Below are 18,492 nucleotides of genomic sequence, written 5' to 3'. Positions count from 1 at the left end.
TTTAATTTTTTTGTGTATGAGAGGAGTTGTGCTTTGAGTTCTGTGCATGGCCCTTTAGGGGTTTTTCTGTGGTTTGAAGAGCCATGCACAGGATGGTATATATTGCTTTTCTGCATATATTTATGTTTTTATATTTATATTTTTTTGTGGGTGATTTTGAAGGAGAACGGTATTGTGCTGATTCAAACCTGCAGGGTATATATATTTAGCTTTTTTGTTTATATAATAGAGTATATGTATAATTAAATTGGGAAACACCTGTTCTAGCCGGCGTGATTAAGGAGACTAGGAACGCAGTGATTGGCTGGGTGTTAAAACTATGTAGATGAAGGGTGGTATTTATAAGAGCTGTCTGACGTTCCCATCTGTACCGCCCCTTGATGACGTCGGTGTGACGAAACCGGTTGGGCGTAGCCTATTTGATGTGGACGTTAGAGAGCCTTGCTGGTCTGTGCTGTATGGGAGAGATCTGCGGTGAGCGTTAACTGTATCTCAACCCTTTTTTGCGATTGAAGCTGGTGTCTGTTGGACACCTTGTTTGTGAGTTTCCTTATACCTTTTTTATTAAAGAGATAAATGAAAAAAACGTATTGCACCATTATGTTCTCTTTTTTGTCCCTGAGTGTACTGCATGCTCTAATGGAGGTATGAGAAAGAGTGAAGAAGTTCATCATAAGAGCTTGGGCTGCAAAGTTGTTTGGCTGTGATTATTATCTGGAAGTATCTGAAACATCACCATATCTATTTGGACATCGGGTTCATTGCTCCCAGAGCACAAGCGCTGTTGCTGGTTTATAATCTGACCAGCCATTAGCTCTGGTGAGTTTATTTAATCTCCTTTGGTGGTGGATTTCTCACAATTGGTTCAAGTCACTGAAGATATATATTTTTTTGGACACTAATTTTTGTTTGGACACTATAATTTATTTAAAACACTAATGTTTTTTGGATCATGACATACACTTTTGTATAAGTTTGTTATTAGCGCATACCTTTTAATTTGGATTATTGTTGCCAAAATTTATTTTGGGTGGGATATGCTGCTGACACTTTGGTGTTTTTTGTAAGTGGCGCTTTTTTCTTCTTTTTTAATTTGGTATTAATTAGACTGTGTAGTGGTCCCACAACGCAGGTGGAGGGGAAAGTCAAAATCAACAGACCAATAAGTCACAGGTGATATGTGTCACGTGTATCAAAAATGTAAAGCAATAAGAAGGTCAACTGAAAACAGCAAGACATTCAGATTATGTACCATACCCACTAGTGGGACTCTCCATTGCTACATCAAAGCACCCCACCGTTTCATAGAAACCACGCAGTATATTAGCAGGATATATATTCCTAATCACAATCTGTGATAATTGGAGAAGTACTATGTCACCTGAAATAACGGGAGAAGGATTAAGAGAAGTGGAGAAAGAAAAGAGGGCCGTCAAAGGGCAATTCCGGCCACCACACCATCATGGAGCAGAAGGTTGGAGGTAGTGAATCCAGGGGTTCCAAACCCTCTCAAACCTCAAGATGTTTTCTTTCAAAATGCTAACCATCTTTTCAGTGATCATTCTCCATGTCAATATATTTTTCATCACTGCCAGGTCTACCACTGGACTTCTTTAGGAAGTTGCTGCTGTGATTTTGGCCGCCAGGAGTTTCAGTGTGTCTGGGAATCCCTTTGATCTTCTAGGTGATTGTGATAAACATTGTCAAGGACCCCAAGGTGGCTTTCCTTAAAGGATAAGTTTACCTTTGGGAACATGCTACATGTGCCACCTATTTTAGGGTGGAACATGCTACATGTGCCACCTATTTTAGGGTGGAACATGTAACATGTTCCCATAGCTGCACCCCCCCCCCCCCTTCCTCTGACAGATAAAGATAATATGGGGAGAAGTTTCCCCGTACTGTCAGATTTGAAAACAGAGTGGTCGTGCGGGGCTCCTCCCACACTGCCACATTACTCATTCACAGAGGTCTGTGAATGAGTGCCTACAAGTCCCTACAGCCTTAGCAGCTGTCACCTTGTAGTTTTCAATGAACTACCACAGTGCTGTGGAGCACCATTGTAGTTCATTGAAGCTTCCTATCAGTATATCTGCTTGTGCATACATCCCGTACGGCAAGCAGATATTCTGACAGGTCTGCAGGAGACCTGCATGACATCAGTGATCTACTGATCACTGGTGCAATGTTTTCCAGGCTCCTGTAGACAAAAATAATAAATGCACATTTTTTTACCTCCAAAAAAATGTGGATTTAGCATTTTTATTTAAAAGGTGAACTTATCCTTTTAGGAACCCATCAAAGTGTGCACTTTCATCCAAAATTGCTGGACCTTAGGGCACATTCACCATATGTGATACATTGGTGCAACCTGCCCGCAACATGGAAACATAGCAGGGAAGATGCTGGGTACAGCTTGGAGAGGCATGGAATAATTGTGTTTCCTTGTCAGCTGACAGCAAGGGGTTTATTTACTAAAGCTGGAGAGTCCAAAATCAGACTCCCTTCTGCATAGAAACCAATCAGCTTCTAACCTCAGCTTGTTCAATGAAGCTTTGGCAATGAAACCTGGAAGCTGATTGGTTTATATGCAGAAGGGAGTCTGATTTTGGACTCTCTAGCTTTATTAAATAAACCCCCAAGTGACAGGGACACTGTTTGGTGGCATGATTATCAAATATTTTTCTGTATTTACTGATGATGCTTTTGTCTGAAAAAAAAAACTAATGCAGACACCACTTACAAGGATTGGTAAGCTGCATTATATTACATGTTTGTTCTTGAGCATAGATATCCTTTATAGTAAGGCTGTTAATTTTCCCAAACAAAGCAAAGTATACAGATACACTTTGATTACTCATTGATTTCCACTGCTAAAATCTGTGAGCCATTTCCCACTATAGACGGATAACATGAGCAGCATAAAATGTCTGCAGAGCCAAATGTCTAAAAATCATACATTTCTCCAATGAATGCTGGACTGTAACAAGCTTCTACCACGCACTCTGTCTCAGAATAGAACATTTATATCAATGTCCACTTGAGTTAGTCAGCAAGCTGGGAGGTATGCAGATTAATCTGCAGTGCACCAAACTCAGCTGTCTCTGACTGTTTAATTATAAAGCATAGGCTGTCAGTGACTGGGAGTAAGTACGGTGATTTGGATTCAATTATCAAGATGTGTGTGCTCTGGATGGCTTGTTTATTGGAGTTTATTAGATTGCTCAGAAGCAAACAAGTGTCTGTGCACCATGTGAGTGCAAACAACATCAGACACGATAATGCGACCTCAGGAGATCAATGCGGATAAAGCGCTGGCTATAGCATATGGCTCTGGTTGGAAAACATCAGGAAAGTTTATTCTGGCTAACAGGGACATTCAATAAAGAATACGTTCACCTTTTAACAAAAAATATTAAATACTAATTTTTTTGCAGGTAAAAAAATGTGCATGTATTATTTTTTGTTTCTTGAGCCTTTAAGGTACGGGTGTCAAACTGGCGGCCCTCCAGCTGTTGCCAAACTACAAGTCCCATGAGGCATTTCAAGATTGATAATTAGAAGCATGACTCCCAAAGACAGAGGCATGATGGGACTTGTAGTTTCGCAACAGCTGTAGGGCGTCCAGTTAGACATCCCTGCTTAAGGCTAGGTTCACATTTGTAGGTAATATATTGGCGCTGGAGAGGTGGGTTTAAATATTACAGTCCCATAGGTAGTCAGGAGGTATTGAGCTATTAGAATAAGTAAAGGCTTTCTACAGCACAATGAAGGCTTGAGTGTATAACAATAGGTGGTATATTGGCACTGGAGAGATGGGGGTAAAATATTCCTGTCCCATAGGTAGCAGGGAGGTATTCAGCTATTAGAATAGATAAAGGCTTTCCACAGCACAATGAAGGCTTGAGTGTATAACAATAGGTGGTATATTGGCACTGGAGAGATGGGGTTAAAATATTACAGTCCCATAGGTAGCAGGGAGGTATTCAGCTATTAAGATAGCACAGTCATGAGGCAGCACCCTATAGAGTTGAGTTGGACTCTGTAGTGGAAAATAAAAGAGAGAGAAGAGCGCCAGACTAAGTGCAGTATTAAACAATCATTTATTGCACACAATGGTATGTAACTCACAAGAGGTAAGTGGTTAGCAGGCATGGATACATAGGGACATCATCCAGAAGAGGTTCCAGAGGCAGAGAAGAGGGGGTAGATGGACATCTGGGGGCCACGGCTGTGGTGAAAGCCAGGTCTCCTGACTCACATTGAGTCCTCTGCAGCGTGTTCAGGCTGTGTCTCATGTATGGAACCAGGCTGGACGCAAGATGACCGCCAGGCAGAAGTGACGTACCTACGGGAGCGTGATACCGCAGGAAGGAGCGGTAACGTGTTTCAAATCTATTTGCTTCTTCGTCAGATCTGATTGGCCACAGGGCCGGCCATCTAAATCTGTGCAGGTGCGGGACCTGCACAAATACCTGCAGCAGCACCACCCACACAGAGGAATGTGGGACCTGCGGACGGGTGCAATTAATTTTATAGGTACGCCTCCCGCACTCGAAATTGCAACCATACTGGGAACCGAGGTTCCTGTGCTGGCTGCGATTTCCAAAGTGCAGGGACTTCTTCCCTGCATGTCCTGGGGCACGGGTGTCCATTCAAACGAATATGCTTTCGTGCCTGCACAAATCGTGGCACGCATGGCCACTCACATGTGAACCTGGCCTAAAGCATTGGAGCAGTGATCAGTGGATCACTGGTGCCATACAGGTCTCCTGCAGACCTGTCAGTGTATCTGTGTGTCTGTACATCCCATATGGGCAGGCAGATACTTACTGACAGGGAGACTCAATGAACTACCACGGTGTTGAGAACTATAAGCTGACAGACGCAACGGCTGATGGAATTTGTAGTGTTCTGTGAAAGAGTAACACAGCCAGGCGGGCAAAGCCCCACACGGCCACATTTAAAAAAAAAAAAACCTCTCACAGCTAGGGAGGGGAAGATACCCTGCTAGCTGTCACAATGGGGAGTGGGGAGGAGCAGGGGCCAGTCCGTTCCTAACATGTTACACCCTGAATATGGGTGTAACATGTTACAAAAGGTGAACCTATCTTTTAAACAACAAAAGAAGCTAAACTTTAATGCAAGTCTCTGCAAGCCACACAGAAAGCCAATGTTTTCTGTGTGCCCTATTTACACTACAATGGAACGCTCAGATGCAGAAAAAGCATGTCTGCATATTTCCATAATGTATCAGAGCTCTCGTGTCTATCTTTTTTTTAACTTTATTAAAATGTCATAAAACAAACAGGCTTATTTACTAAAGCTGGTTCACTCAGAATCTGGTGCACCCGTGCATGGTAACCAATCAGCTTCTAACCTCAGCTTGTTTAATTAAGCTTTAGCAATAACGCCTGGAAGTGGATTGGTTTCTATGAAGAAGTGCACAAGATTCTGAGTGAACCAGCTTTAGTAAATGAACCCCACAGTGCCTTGTGTTTTAAAAAATACACAGGATGATTAATGTGAAAAAGCCCTTTGATCATCTTAAAGAGCTGCTGCAAGCAGGAGAAAGCACTCCCTTTTTACCTTGAATTCTTCTCTATCAGTGATCTGGCTGCAACATCTTTACTTTGTATATAGTCACTGCAGCAGGGGGCGATCTGTGTCAGACATTTGTGAACGCAGACAAGAAATGCAAAGGCACCAGGATTTATATGACAGTGTCATCTCTAAGCCAGCATCTCGGTCTAAAGGTTCATTCACACAATAAATTGGAATGTTTGAGTGTGCAGGCAGCTGTCTATTTTGGCTGCAGTGAGCTGCAGTGAGGGGGTGGTGTGATGTGTGTTTTACCAAATCACACGGTTTCCTTTAGTTTTCTTTGACAATGGTATTCAAAGTGCACAAAGTTACACTTCCTTCATGTCACTGCACAGCAGCACAACACACTCAGTGCACTGTGATATACTGCAGTATGTCTAAATTTTATTGCAGCTCACTGCACCACACTGCACTGCCAAGCCAAGCCGTGAACCGGGAACATAAAAAAACACTTACATATTACTCAGCATGCATGCACCTGCCATGAAAAAAAACATTATATACACTCTATTGCCAAAAGTATTGGGCCAGCCCTCCAAATCATTGGATTCAGGTGTTCCAATCACCTCCATGGCCACAGGTGTATAAAATCATCACCTAGGCATGCAGACTACTTCTACAAACATTTGTGAAAGAATGGGTCGCTCTCAGGAGCTCAGTGAATACAAGCGTTGTACCGTGATAGGTTGCCCCCTGTGCAATAAGTCCATCCGTGAAATTTCCTTGTTACTAAATATTCCACGATCAACTGTTAGTGGTATTATAATAAAGTGGAAGCAACTGGGAACAACAGAAACTCAGCCACAAAGTGATAGGCCACATAAAATGACAGAGCGGGGTCAGCACATGCTGAAGTGCACAGTGCACAGAAGTCACCAACTGTCTGCAGAGTCAAAAGCTAAAGACCTCCAAACTTCATGTAGCCTTCAGATTAGCACAACAACAGTGTTCCATGAACAGAGAGCTTCATGGAATTGGTTTCCAAGGCCGAGCAGCTGCAATACAGGGTCCATATTGGCTTTCCAGCTCCTGGTAATGTTTTTTTTTTATTTAAACTCCTTTCTATGTAATTTTCAATTGAGACAGCCATGTTTTCTTATTACATATGAAGGCGCTGCTTCCTACTTCGATGTGTTACACAATGCTCCAACAATGCTTCTAGTTACCAGGGACAATATAATACATTCTTTAAGAATAACTAAAGGCAAGACTTTTTTTTTAGTTTTGGATAGAGTGGAGAGAGATTAGAACACTTGCCAGTTTTTTTTTTTGCTGTCTGTTCCCCTGTTAAGGAGAGTCATCCTCCCTATTTGTCCTGTTTACCATTATCATTGAAAGTGAAAGTAAAGCAAATCCCAAATTTTATATTGTCCCCATAAAAGTAATAGAGTGGAAATCTTCCAATAGGGACACTTGTTCGGTGATTTGGGGGTCCCCAAGAAATCTCCTTTAATTTGCAGGGATTTCCTCTCACTTCCTGTTTGTCTATGGGACAGGAAAAGAAGGGAAATCTCCGAAATGGGACACAGATGGCAAAAAAAAAATATGACTGGGGGGTTATAACCCACTCTTGCTCAACCAAAAATGAGAACAAAGTTTTGCCTGTAGATCTACTTTAAGTTTTAGGGGGCATGAAAAGTTTAGAAGCACCATTTTGTTTTCAAAAAGATAATAAAGTGATTTGGTAATGATGACATCCTATTGATTTGTGTTGAAATGGGTATTGCTGAATTCCAACAATATGTCCCTTGTTTGTTTGTTTTTTTATTTTAATTGGGTGAAGAATTTCAAAAAAGGAACTCTTACCTTGTCTTTCAGCTTTTCCATCCAACTTCTTACTAAAAAGAACAAAATAATAATGGTTACAAACTGAGCAAAATAAATGTGCAAACCTGCCAAGAATTTAAACATGTTATTCTCATATTAAATCTTTACCATAGGCCAGCAGCTCAAATTGATACAATCTAGTAATGGGAAATTAACTGACTGACAATTTGCCAGTCCTCAATTCCCCGTTCAGCAGCAGCAACATAGCCTGGTCAGGAACACACCCCTAGTCTACTGATTGGACAATTAAGCAGTGGCATGCTGATAAAGTCATCCTCCTACTCATTGTGCGGTCTCCTCCTATAAGGGTGGTCTCTGTCAGTACATGTGCATCCATCAGAGCTTGACTAGCTCTTAGTTTAGGCCATCCACCTCCCACTGTGAATGGTGGTAGCTCTACAAACAGCAGCATAAATCATAATTACTACTTTATACATGAAGGCCATTTCATACACCATCATTATTTCATATTGTTATAGATAAAATAATAACATATTATTCCATTTTAAAAAGTTAAACCTAGAACTTCTCTTCTGGTGGGACTGAATGTTTGGACAAGAACCTGTCAGAACGGAACTAAGTGGAAAAATAGCGCTGGAAGTATAGGTTATCATGTTGTTCCTGCCATTCTAAATTATTAATGTTGATGTCAGTAATCTGTTTTTTTGGTCAGGCATCTTCTACACCTCAAAGGATCTCTACTGTCTCCTTGGCTTGTAGAGTAAGGTAACAAAAATGTAAACTGAAGTGCTACACCACTACTAAAAGGTCCAGTTACAACTTTATTCCAATAAAAGTCAGGGGTACAATCCATAGAGCATCCAATGCATTTTGAAAACATCCAATTGATTGACATCAGTGTGGATGGCCTAGAAAAGAACTGGACCTTTAGCCCTGGTTCTCACTGGTTCGGTTTTCGAATTGTCAAATCTCATGACAAGTCACACAGGTGTGAATTGGGCCTTCATGATATTTCTTCCATGACACAGGTCTTGTGTCGCTGGTTTGGCAGCTCAATGAAACGGAATTACACTGATTGGAAAGGTGCAATTTAAAAAAAAAATAACAAACATGTCATACCTAACTGCTCTGTGCAATGATTGTGCACAGAACAGCCCTGATCCTCTTCTTCTGGGGTCCCCTGCTGGTACTCCTAGCTCCTCCTCCCTTCCAAATGCCCCCATAGCAAGTTGTTTGTTATGACTGCAGTCATGCAGGCTCAATCATAAGCAGGGCTGTGTGCATCTATTGAAACATACAGCATGACTCGGCCCTGCCCCCCCTACTCCCTCCTCACAAGATTTGATTGACAGCAGCGGAAGCCAATGGCTCATGCTGCTGCCTCCATATCCAGTAAGGAAAGAGAGAGAGCGGAGCTGCTGTTCTCAGGGGCAGCACTGGATCGAGACTGGGCTCAGGTAAGTTATTAGGGGGGATGGCGGAGGGAGGAACTGACCCCAGAAGGTTTTTTACTTTAATGCAGAGAATGCATTAAGATGGGACAAGGCTTTGGCTTGATGGGCTCATGCAGCATACGTTTATGTGTAGTTCGCTTCCATTTAACATCCGTTTGAGATGCTTCTGAGATCATTTAGAGTCCACTAACAGATTCCTTACCCATGATTTGGTATTTAAAGTGAATTTTCACCATGCTCATTAAGCCAATGGAAATTTCCCTTGCAAAGTGCAAATTCTAAGATCATTTAGAGTCCACTGACAGATTCCTTACCCATGATTTGGTATTCAAAGTGAATTTTCACCATGCTCATTAAGCTAATGGAAAATTATCTTGCAAAGTGCAAATTTCTCTGCAAAGTGAACAACCTATATTCCTTTTGTAGATCAACCCCATGGTATCGGCACATACACAGGGTATTCTCCCTTTCCTCAAGTGACTGTGTTTGGGGCTGGTGACTGGCCGCTTAGGCATCCAGTAAGGAAGAGGAGGAGGTAACATGTTTCTCTATACCCAGAAGGACATTTGGGTATGGGGAAGCATTTTTACTTAGGGGGCTGATTGTGGGGGAGCATAGTGGAAGTGAGTGACATCAAGAAAGGGGCACTGCAAAGTGGCCTAAACTTCCAATGTCTCCAATCATACCTTATTCAAACACCAAGAAATCCAATTGCAGTCACTTGGGGTGATAACATTCTAATAATAGAGTATATCAGGGTAACCACAAAATACAGTTGTGCTCAAAAGTTTGCATACCCTGGCAGAAATTGTAAAATGTTGGCATTGATATTGAAAATATGACTGATCATGCCACAAAATGCTCTTTTATTGAAGGATGATGATCATATGAAGCCATTTATTATCAAATAGTTGTTTGACTCCTTTTTAAATCATAATAAAAACAGAAATCACCCAAATGGCCCGGATCAAAAGTTTACATACCCTGGAATGTTTGGCCTTGGTACAGACACACAAAGTGACACACTTGTTAAAATGCCAATTAGAGGTTAATGTCCCACATCTGTGGCTTTTTAAATTGTAATTAGTGTCAGTGTATAAATAGTCAATGAGTTTGTTAGCTCTTATGTGGAAGCACTGACTAGGCTACATACTCAGCCATGGGGATCAGAAAAAAACTGTCAAAAGTCCTGCATAACAAAGTAATGGAGCTTTATAAAGATGGAAAGGGACATAAAAAGATGTCCAAAGCCTTGAATATTCCAATCAGTACTGTTAAATAACCTATTAAGAAGTGGAAAGTTCAGGGATCTCTTGATACCAAGCCAAGGTCAGGTAGACCAAGAAAGATTGCAGCCACAACTGCCAGAAGAATTGTACGGGATACAAAGGGAAACCCATAGGTAACGACAAGAAAGATACAGGCTGCTCTGGAAAAAGACAGTGTAGTTGTTTTGAAGGAGCACAATATGATGACACTTCAACAAAAATGAGCTGCATGGTCGAGCTGCCAGAAAGAAGCCTTTACTACATCAATGACACAGAAAGGCCTGGTTAGGCATCTCAAGGTGTTGTCAGGCACATTGTAACTGGGATTTTTTGTGGCATTGGTGCAGTAAAAGCTTCTTTCTGGCACCTCAACCAAAAACAGCTCATTTTTGTTCAAGTATCACCGTATTGTACTCCTTAAAAACAACCACACCATCTTTTTCCAGAGCAGCCTGTTTTTCTTTTGCGGTTGCCTGTGGGTTTTTCTTTGAATCCCAGACAATTCTTCTGCCAGTTATGGCTGCAATCTTTCTTGGTCTACCTGACCTTGGCTTGGTATCAAGAGATCCCCGAACTTTCCACTTCTTAATAGGTGATTTAACAGTACTAATTGGCATGTTCAAGGCTTTGGACAACTTTTTATGTCCATTTCCATCTTTATAAAGTTCCATTACCTTGTTACGCAGGACTTTTGACACCTCTTTTCTGATCCCCATGGCTCAGTATCTAGCCTAGTCAGTGCTTCCATGTAAGAGCTAACAAACTCATTGACTATTTTATACACTGACACTAATTACAATTTAAAAAGCCACAGATGTGGAACATTAACCTCTAATTGGCGTTTTAACCCGTGTGTGTCACCTTGTGTGTCTGTACCAAGGCCAAACATTCCAGGGTATTTATTATTTATTTCAGGTACTTATATATAGCGCCGTCAATTTACACAGCGCTTTACATATATATATTGTACATTCACATCAGTCCCTAACCCTCAAGGGGTGTAAAATCTAAGGTCTCTAACTTACATTCATACACTAGGGACAATTTAGACAGGATCCAATTAACCTACCAGCATGTCTTTGGAGCGTGGGAGGAACTGGAGTACCCGGAGGAAACCCATGCAGGCACAGGGAGAACATGCAAACTCCAGACAGGTGGTGCCGTGGTTGGGATTTGAACCAACGACCCTAGTACTGCCAGGCAGAAGTGCTAACCACTAAGCCACTGTGCTGCCCAATATGTAAACTTTTGATCATGGCCATTTGGGTGATTTCTGTTCTCATTATGATTTTAACAGGAGCCAAACAACTATTAGATAATAAATGGCTTCATATGATCATTATCCTTCAATAAAAGAGCATTTTCTGGCATGATCAGTCATATTTTCAATATCAATGCCAAAATTTCACAATTTCTGCCAGGGTATGTAAACTTTTGAGCACAACTGTATGTGTATACTGATAAGATGTAAAGTGAAAATGCTTGCCTATTTCAGTGGCAATGTCATACATGGCTTCTGGGCTCCTATGTTTTCCAGTGGGAGAACCTCTATCGCTTTACTGAATGCTAAAACATGATTACTTTAAAAGGCTCTCATTGTAATACAAAGACAGTCCTCACCAGCCACAAGGCAAACTGACTTTCTTCTTTTGAAGACGATATTACAGTTATGTTAATATTTAATATTGCAGCAATGTTCTTTGTGTTAATAATACCCCTAGGCAGCCAAAGACCTTAAATATGTTGGCAACACCGTGCTCAATGAGGAATATTATTCTTATTCTGTAAACAGAAAAATCTACCATACAGAACAGCCGCCATGGCTATCCTATTGTAAAAGAAAAACAAAAATCAGTATTCCATTTTTCTCTGGCGCTCTGATCGGATAGCGGCTGGCTTCGCACCTATGCATCCGGTTTTACTGTGTTACCATAAAGCATGTGGTAAAGCTCACCACAACACACGGGTTACATAGTGCACTGTGTTAAAAAAGGGTGCAAGTTCATTTTCTGCGTGCTTTAGTGTGTTTTTTTTCTATTATGCATTCATTAATAAGATTGGTTAAAAGTCAAGTCAATGACAATGAATAGAGTACATTTTGTAACCATAACTCCGTGCACTACTAGGTATGATCTAAAGAGCAGGGCTTCGTTCACAGTTGGGTATATACGGATATTGGTAACGTTCAAGAGGAATTGAACTCTGGAAACTGTGCTCAAAAATAGACAGGTCATCAGTATTGCCTGTGGTCTCCATGTAGCTGACCTTTCCCCAGTACGGACTTATGCAGGCCATAGACGGGTCAAAAATCGGCCGATTTTTCGGCCGAAAATAAAATCGGCCGATTTTCGGATCGTTAGTGGGTGATTTGGTCGGCCGTTTTTCGGTATTTTGGCCGTTTTTGTTTTCCGGTAAAGTTGGAAAAAAATCGGCCGATTTTGCCGATCTTCGCGGCAATTAGTGGGCAAATCGGCCGATTTTTTACCGATAAAAAATCTGCGCATGAGCAGTGACCTGCAAGAGGAAGACAAAAAGAAGAAAAAGAAGAAGAGGAAGAGGATGAAGAAGAGGATGAAGAAGAAGAAGAGGAAGAAGAGGATGATGAAGAAGAAGAGGATGAGGATGAAGAAGAAGAAGAGGATGAGGATGAAGAAGAGGATGAAGAAGAAGAAGATGAGGATGAAGAAGAAGAGGATGAGGATGATGATGAAGAGGATGAGGATGATGATGAAGAAGAAGAGGATGAGGATGATGAAGAAGAGGATGAGGATGAGGAAGAAGAAGAGGGTGAGGATGAAGAAGAGGAAGAAGAAGAAGAGGATGAGTATGAAGAAGAAGAGGATGGGGATGAAGAAGAAGAAGAAGAAGAAGAAGAGGATGATGATGATGAAGAAGAGGATGAGGATGATGAAGAAGAAGAAGAGGATGATGATGATGAAGAAGAAGAGGATGAGGATGAAGAAGAGGATGAGGATGAAGAAGAAGGAGAAGAAGAAGAAGAAGATGAGGATGAAGAAGAGGATGAAGATGAAGAAGAGGATGAAGATGAAGAAGAGGATGAGGATGAAGATGAAGAGGATGAAGATGAAGAAGAGGATGAAGAAGAAGAGGATGAGGATGATGATGATGAAGAAGAAGAGGATGAGGATGAAGAAGAAGAGGATGAGGATGAAGAAGAGGATGAGGATGAAAAAGAAGAAGAAGAAGAAGAAGAAGAGGATGAGGATGAAGAAGAAGAAGAAGAAGAAGAGGATGATGATGATGAAGAAGAAGAGGATGAGGATGAAGAAGAGGATGAGGATGAAGAAGAAGAAGAAGAGGAGGATGAGGATGAAGAAGAAGATGAGGATGATGATGAAGAAGAAGAAGAATAGGATGAGGATGCAGAAGAAGAAGAAGAAGAGGATGAGGATGAAGAAGAGGATGAGGATGAAGAAGAGGATGAGGAAGAAGAAGAAGAAGAAGAGGATGAGGATGAAGAAGAAGAAGAAGAAGAGGATGAGGATGAAGAAGAAGAAGAAGAAGAAGAGGATGAGGATGAGGATGAAGAAGAAGAAGAAGAAGAAGAAGAAGAAGTAGGATGAAAATAAGAATTCCAGTCCAGCAAAAAGTGTCTCTGCAGAGAGCTCCGCTATTTCTGACAGTTCTCTGACAGTTCCTTGACATTTACAGCGGTTGAAACATTGTATCTATTTGTTTCCGAATAAAAACATCTGTATCCTAAATGGAAACAAATAGATACATTGTTGCAACTTCTATAAATGTCAAGGAACTGTCAGAGAACTGTCAAAGAAATAGCAGAGCTCTCTGCAGGGACACTTTTTGCCGGCTCTAGACGGGTAGAAAATCGGCCGATTTTTTTTACCATTGATGGTAACGTCGGCCACTTGAACAACCGATTTTTTGTTTTTTAAAAGAAAAATCTGCAGTTTTTCTCCCCATCTATGGCCTGCATTAGCATGTCTTGTTCTGCGCTCTGGAGGATGCCATCTTGTTAGAGGCAAGGCTTGCTTGTTCATGGCAATGCTTCCCGTAATGGACACAGCAGCACAGCAGTGATTTCACTAAGACTCCGTTCACACTTGTACAACTCCAAAGTTGCATGACTTTGGAGTGCAACTTTGTATAGGTATCACTTGAATGTGACTTGTCCCTCTGCAAAGTCAGGCCCACTGTTGCATGTAAAACTTTCAAGCATGACTTTCATGCAACTTTTGAGGGTTAACATTGAAGTCAGTGACCCTCAAGTTGTATAAAAATCGAACCAAAGTAGTGCATGAACTCCTCTGAAGTCACTGCAACTTTTAGTCACACATATATGATAATTTATCATTGGAAAACATGGGGTACAACTTGTCATGCAACTCTGATGTCCAAAGTCGCATGACATGTTGCACAAGTGTGAATGGGGTCTAAATCTTACTTTCAACTCCTAAGATTAGCAATTACAGCAGCCATGATTAGATCTGGGCACTTCAGATATTCAGCAGTAGGTATTTGGCACAGGAGTGCCTAGGCACACTCACATACCAGGAAGAGCACTGCTATTTGTCAGGAGGAATTCAAGACACTTTTTCATGGTACTGTTTAGGCACAATTAACATTTGTAAATGTTTTCTATAACATAGCAATTTTTCACTTTTTCAGTTCATGGCCATATTTAGGACTGCAAATCAGCAAATGTACGGATAACTTATTTCCTACTTAGGTAATAATCTCCATTCATTCTTTTGTACAATTAAAGCAGACTGGTTCAAAGTTTCCGTTATTCTAATCATCACTATGTGATAATTAATAGGGACTGGTTAAAACAATACATTTTTTGCCATCTGTGTCCCATCCCATTCCTTTACCTCCTGTCCCATATACACAGAACAGGACATTAGGCCTGGGTTCACACTTGTACGGTGTGGCATATCGCATGTGATTCGCACAGGAACCGCACCGCATTTCTGTGATAATCACATGCGAATTCTGTGTTGTGCGATTTGAGCCATACATTTTGTATGGCTCACATCGCACCTGATCCGCACCAAAAAGGTGCAGGACCCTTTTTTTTTGGTCTGCACTAGAATCAGATTGCATGGGTATTCACACCTATGCGATCTGATTCTGCACATCGCACCGCATTTTGCAAACCTATTTTGGGGTGTTGTTAACTATACACACCCACAGCGGTTCACATGAACAGGGTGCAATTGTGATGTGGTGTGGAATTCGCACAGAAACCAGTGCAAATTCTGCACCGCATCAGTGTGAACACAGGATAAAAGAATCTCTTTTAGACAGCTGTCACCACAACAAATGCCCCCATTTGAAGATTTCATTTCTAATTCTGTTCTTGTGACAACTCTGTAATTTAGATTGTCCCCCACATTCAGTCCTGGTCCCAAATATATTAAGACAAAAAGAGGGTAAACATCCCCAATGTGGACACAGACAGAAATAAAAAAAATGCAACAGGGATGCTAAACTTTCCCTACTAGATAAAACAATAAAATGATTTTGGCTTTTAGATACACTTTAAGAAACCTCTAAACTGTATTTCCAAAAAACGTTTTATTTCCACTTTCCCCAAACTCCTTTTATGGAAAGTACAATTTTCTTTGTCTACCTAATCAGTGCAGAGAATTGCAATAATAATAATCTGTTACTCTGTGTCTTAACTTTGAAAACATAGGAAGGAACAAAAAGGTTTAGGCTCCTTTCATGTGGCTGGGTTGGTGTGGCCCCCAGGGTTGTGCAATCAGCAGTGGTCGCTCAGCCCAGGTAAACTAATTGTAGACTGCCAGCGGCTGCTGCTGTTGGCATATACACAGAGTGATTAGCTGCGGAGAGGGACAGATGTACGAGCCTGGATGCAGTCCGCTGCACATGGGGTCACCAAGGATTAAAGTGGAACTAAAGTCTCAGTTTAAAAAACTATGAGCAGGCAGGCTCTTTATTCCAGAAAAGACATTGCAGAAACCTACCTGCTGGCTCACAGTCTTCTTTGTAATGTACTCACATGCAAGTCGGAACAGCACCGATATGACCGTTCTAATAGCAGATAACACAGTGCAACTTGGCATACGATTTGCAAGTCGCAGGGCATGCAAATCGCATGCCAAGTCGCACCCGATGTGACCGGGGGCTTAGGCATCTAGTTGTGGGAAAGATGACTTGCTGCAGTTCAAACCGAGCATCAGAATGGGAAAGAAAGGGGATTTAAGTGACTTTAAACGTGACATGGTTGTTAGCGTCAGACGGGCTGTTCTCAGTATTTCAAAAACTGCTGATCTACTGAGATTTTCACACACAACCATCTCTAGGGTTTACAGAGAATGTTCCGAAAAAAGATCCAATGAGAGGCAGTTGTGTAGAGAAAAATGCCTTGTTGATGTCAGAGGTCAGAAGAGAATGGGCAGACTGGTTCGAGATGATAGAAAGGCAACAGTAACTCTAATAGCCACTTGTTACAACCAAGGTATGCACAATACCATCTCTGAATGCACAACACATCAGAACGCGAAGCAAATGGGCTACAGCAGCAGAAGACCACACTGGATGCCACTTCTGTCAGCTAACAACAGGAAGTGGACGCTACAATTCGCACAAGCTCACCAAAATAACACAATAGAAATTTGGAAAAACGTTGCCTCGTCTGAGGAGTCTCAATTTCAGCTGCAACATTCGGATGGTAGGGTCAGAACTTGGAGTAAACAACACGAAAGCATGGATCCATCCTGCCTTGTGTCAACAGTTCAGGCTGGTGGTGGTGGTGTAATGGTGTGGGGGATATTTTCTTGGTGCACTTTGGGACCCTCAGTACCAATAGAGCTTTGTTTAAACATCATGGCTACCTGAGTATTGTTGCTGACCATGGCCATCCCTTTATGACTACAATGTACCCATCTTCTGATGGCTACTTCCAAAAGGATAATGCACCGTGTCACAAAGCTCAAATCATCTCAAACTGATTTCTTGAACATGACAATGAGTTCACTGTACTCCACTGGCCTCCACAGGCACCAGATCTCTATCCAATAGAGCACCTTTGGGATGTGGTGGAATGGGAGATTCGCACCATGGATGTGCAGCCAACAAATCTGAAGCAACTGCGTGATGCTATCATGTCAAAATTGACCAAAATCTCTGAGGAATGTTTCCAACACCTTGTTGAATCTATGCCATGAAAAATTAGGGCAGTTCTGAAGGCAAAAGGGGGTCCAACCCGGTACTAGCAAGGTGTACCGAAAAGTGGTCAGTGAGTGTATATTCCAACGCAGATACTGTGTGCCAGGATCACATCATTCTGCACTGGCATTGAAGGCGGCCACAGTCTGGCATCCAGAATAAGTCAGAAAGAAGATGCGGTTGAAGAAGAGGTACAGTATGAGTTGCGGACTTAGGCAAGCCATAGATGAGTGGAAAATGAAAAAAAATTGTGTCGATTGTCGTTCCTTTTTGACACCATTAGTGCGCAATTTTCATGCCACAATCAAAAGTGCCTGATCTAGCATGCTGTTTTTTTTGGGGGGGGTTTTTAGAAAATCAAAACAATTGATGGCACAGTTGTATAAGCTATTTTCTTTTTTTGATCAACAGAATTTTGGTTTTTCAACTTGTCTGTGGCCTGCCTAAGTTCCACTTTAAAGCGGAACTAAACCCATCAATTTAACGGTTTCAAGAAGCAGTTCCATTCCTGGTATGCTGGGATTCCTAGCTGTCACATTTGCTTCTGCTCTCAACCATACTGTTAAACCATCAAATGCCTGGTGTCATTACTGTTCACATGTGCAGCATCATGGCAGTTGAAGAACAGAGGCTACGATGGCAGCTTCCTTGGCTGAATAGGATAGGAGGGTTTAGTTCTGCTTTAAAGTAACCACGTGTATGTGATTGACTTCAAGTGGTTATACCAGGGTTATGGCTGCAGCTGTTAGCCATAACCCCACTATAGTTTTTTCTGTCAGCGAAGCTCTACAAAGTAATCCTAGAGGCTAATTATCCACTGGATTGCTTTTACAGGTGGCGAGAGGGGTCATTCTCCTCCCTCCCCACCCCCGCCGGTGCCTCTCTGGACTCTCCCATCCAGTTTTTTCATCTCATGCTTTCCAGGGTAGAGGAGATATCTGGAGTCTTATAGATCCCAGATGCCTCCATAAACAGGACCTGTAATGCTTTATTTCTATTACAAGGGATGTTTACATTTGTTGTGATAGGAATAAAAGTGCTAAAAAAAAAAAAATTAAAAAAAGGGACAGTGTAAAAATATGTTTTTAAATAAAATAATTAAGAAAAAAAATTTTAAGCTCCCCGGTCACCCCGTGCTGGTGTGCAGAGGTGAACGCATACGTAAACGGTTCTCGCACAACACACGTGAGGTATCACTGTGA

The 18,492-nt window shown here is 41.6% G+C and overlaps 1 protein-coding gene across 3 annotated transcripts in view; it reads right to left on the bottom strand.

Annotated features, from left to right (window-relative positions):
* ARMH4 (armadillo like helical domain containing 4) overlaps positions 1-18,492 on the bottom strand; it is a 304,815-nt gene that overhangs the window by 44,457 nt on the left and 241,866 nt on the right. For all 3 annotated transcript variants that reach the window (XM_089661128.1, XM_089661130.1, XM_089661129.1), the window contains exon 6: positions 7,411-7,442. In XM_089661128.1, coding sequence (XP_089517254.1) covers positions 7,411-7,442 — 32 coding nt within the window. The remainder of the gene's footprint in view (positions 1-7,410; positions 7,443-18,492) is intronic.

This window comes from Staurois parvus, unplaced genomic scaffold, assembly GCF_062004578.1.
Source record: "Staurois parvus isolate SC_StPar_1 unplaced genomic scaffold, SC_StPar_1.0 ptg001316l, whole genome shotgun sequence".
Classification (NCBI taxonomy): domain Eukaryota; kingdom Metazoa; phylum Chordata; class Amphibia; order Anura; family Ranidae; genus Staurois; species Staurois parvus.
This window is presented reverse-complemented; position numbering and strand designations above follow the sequence as displayed.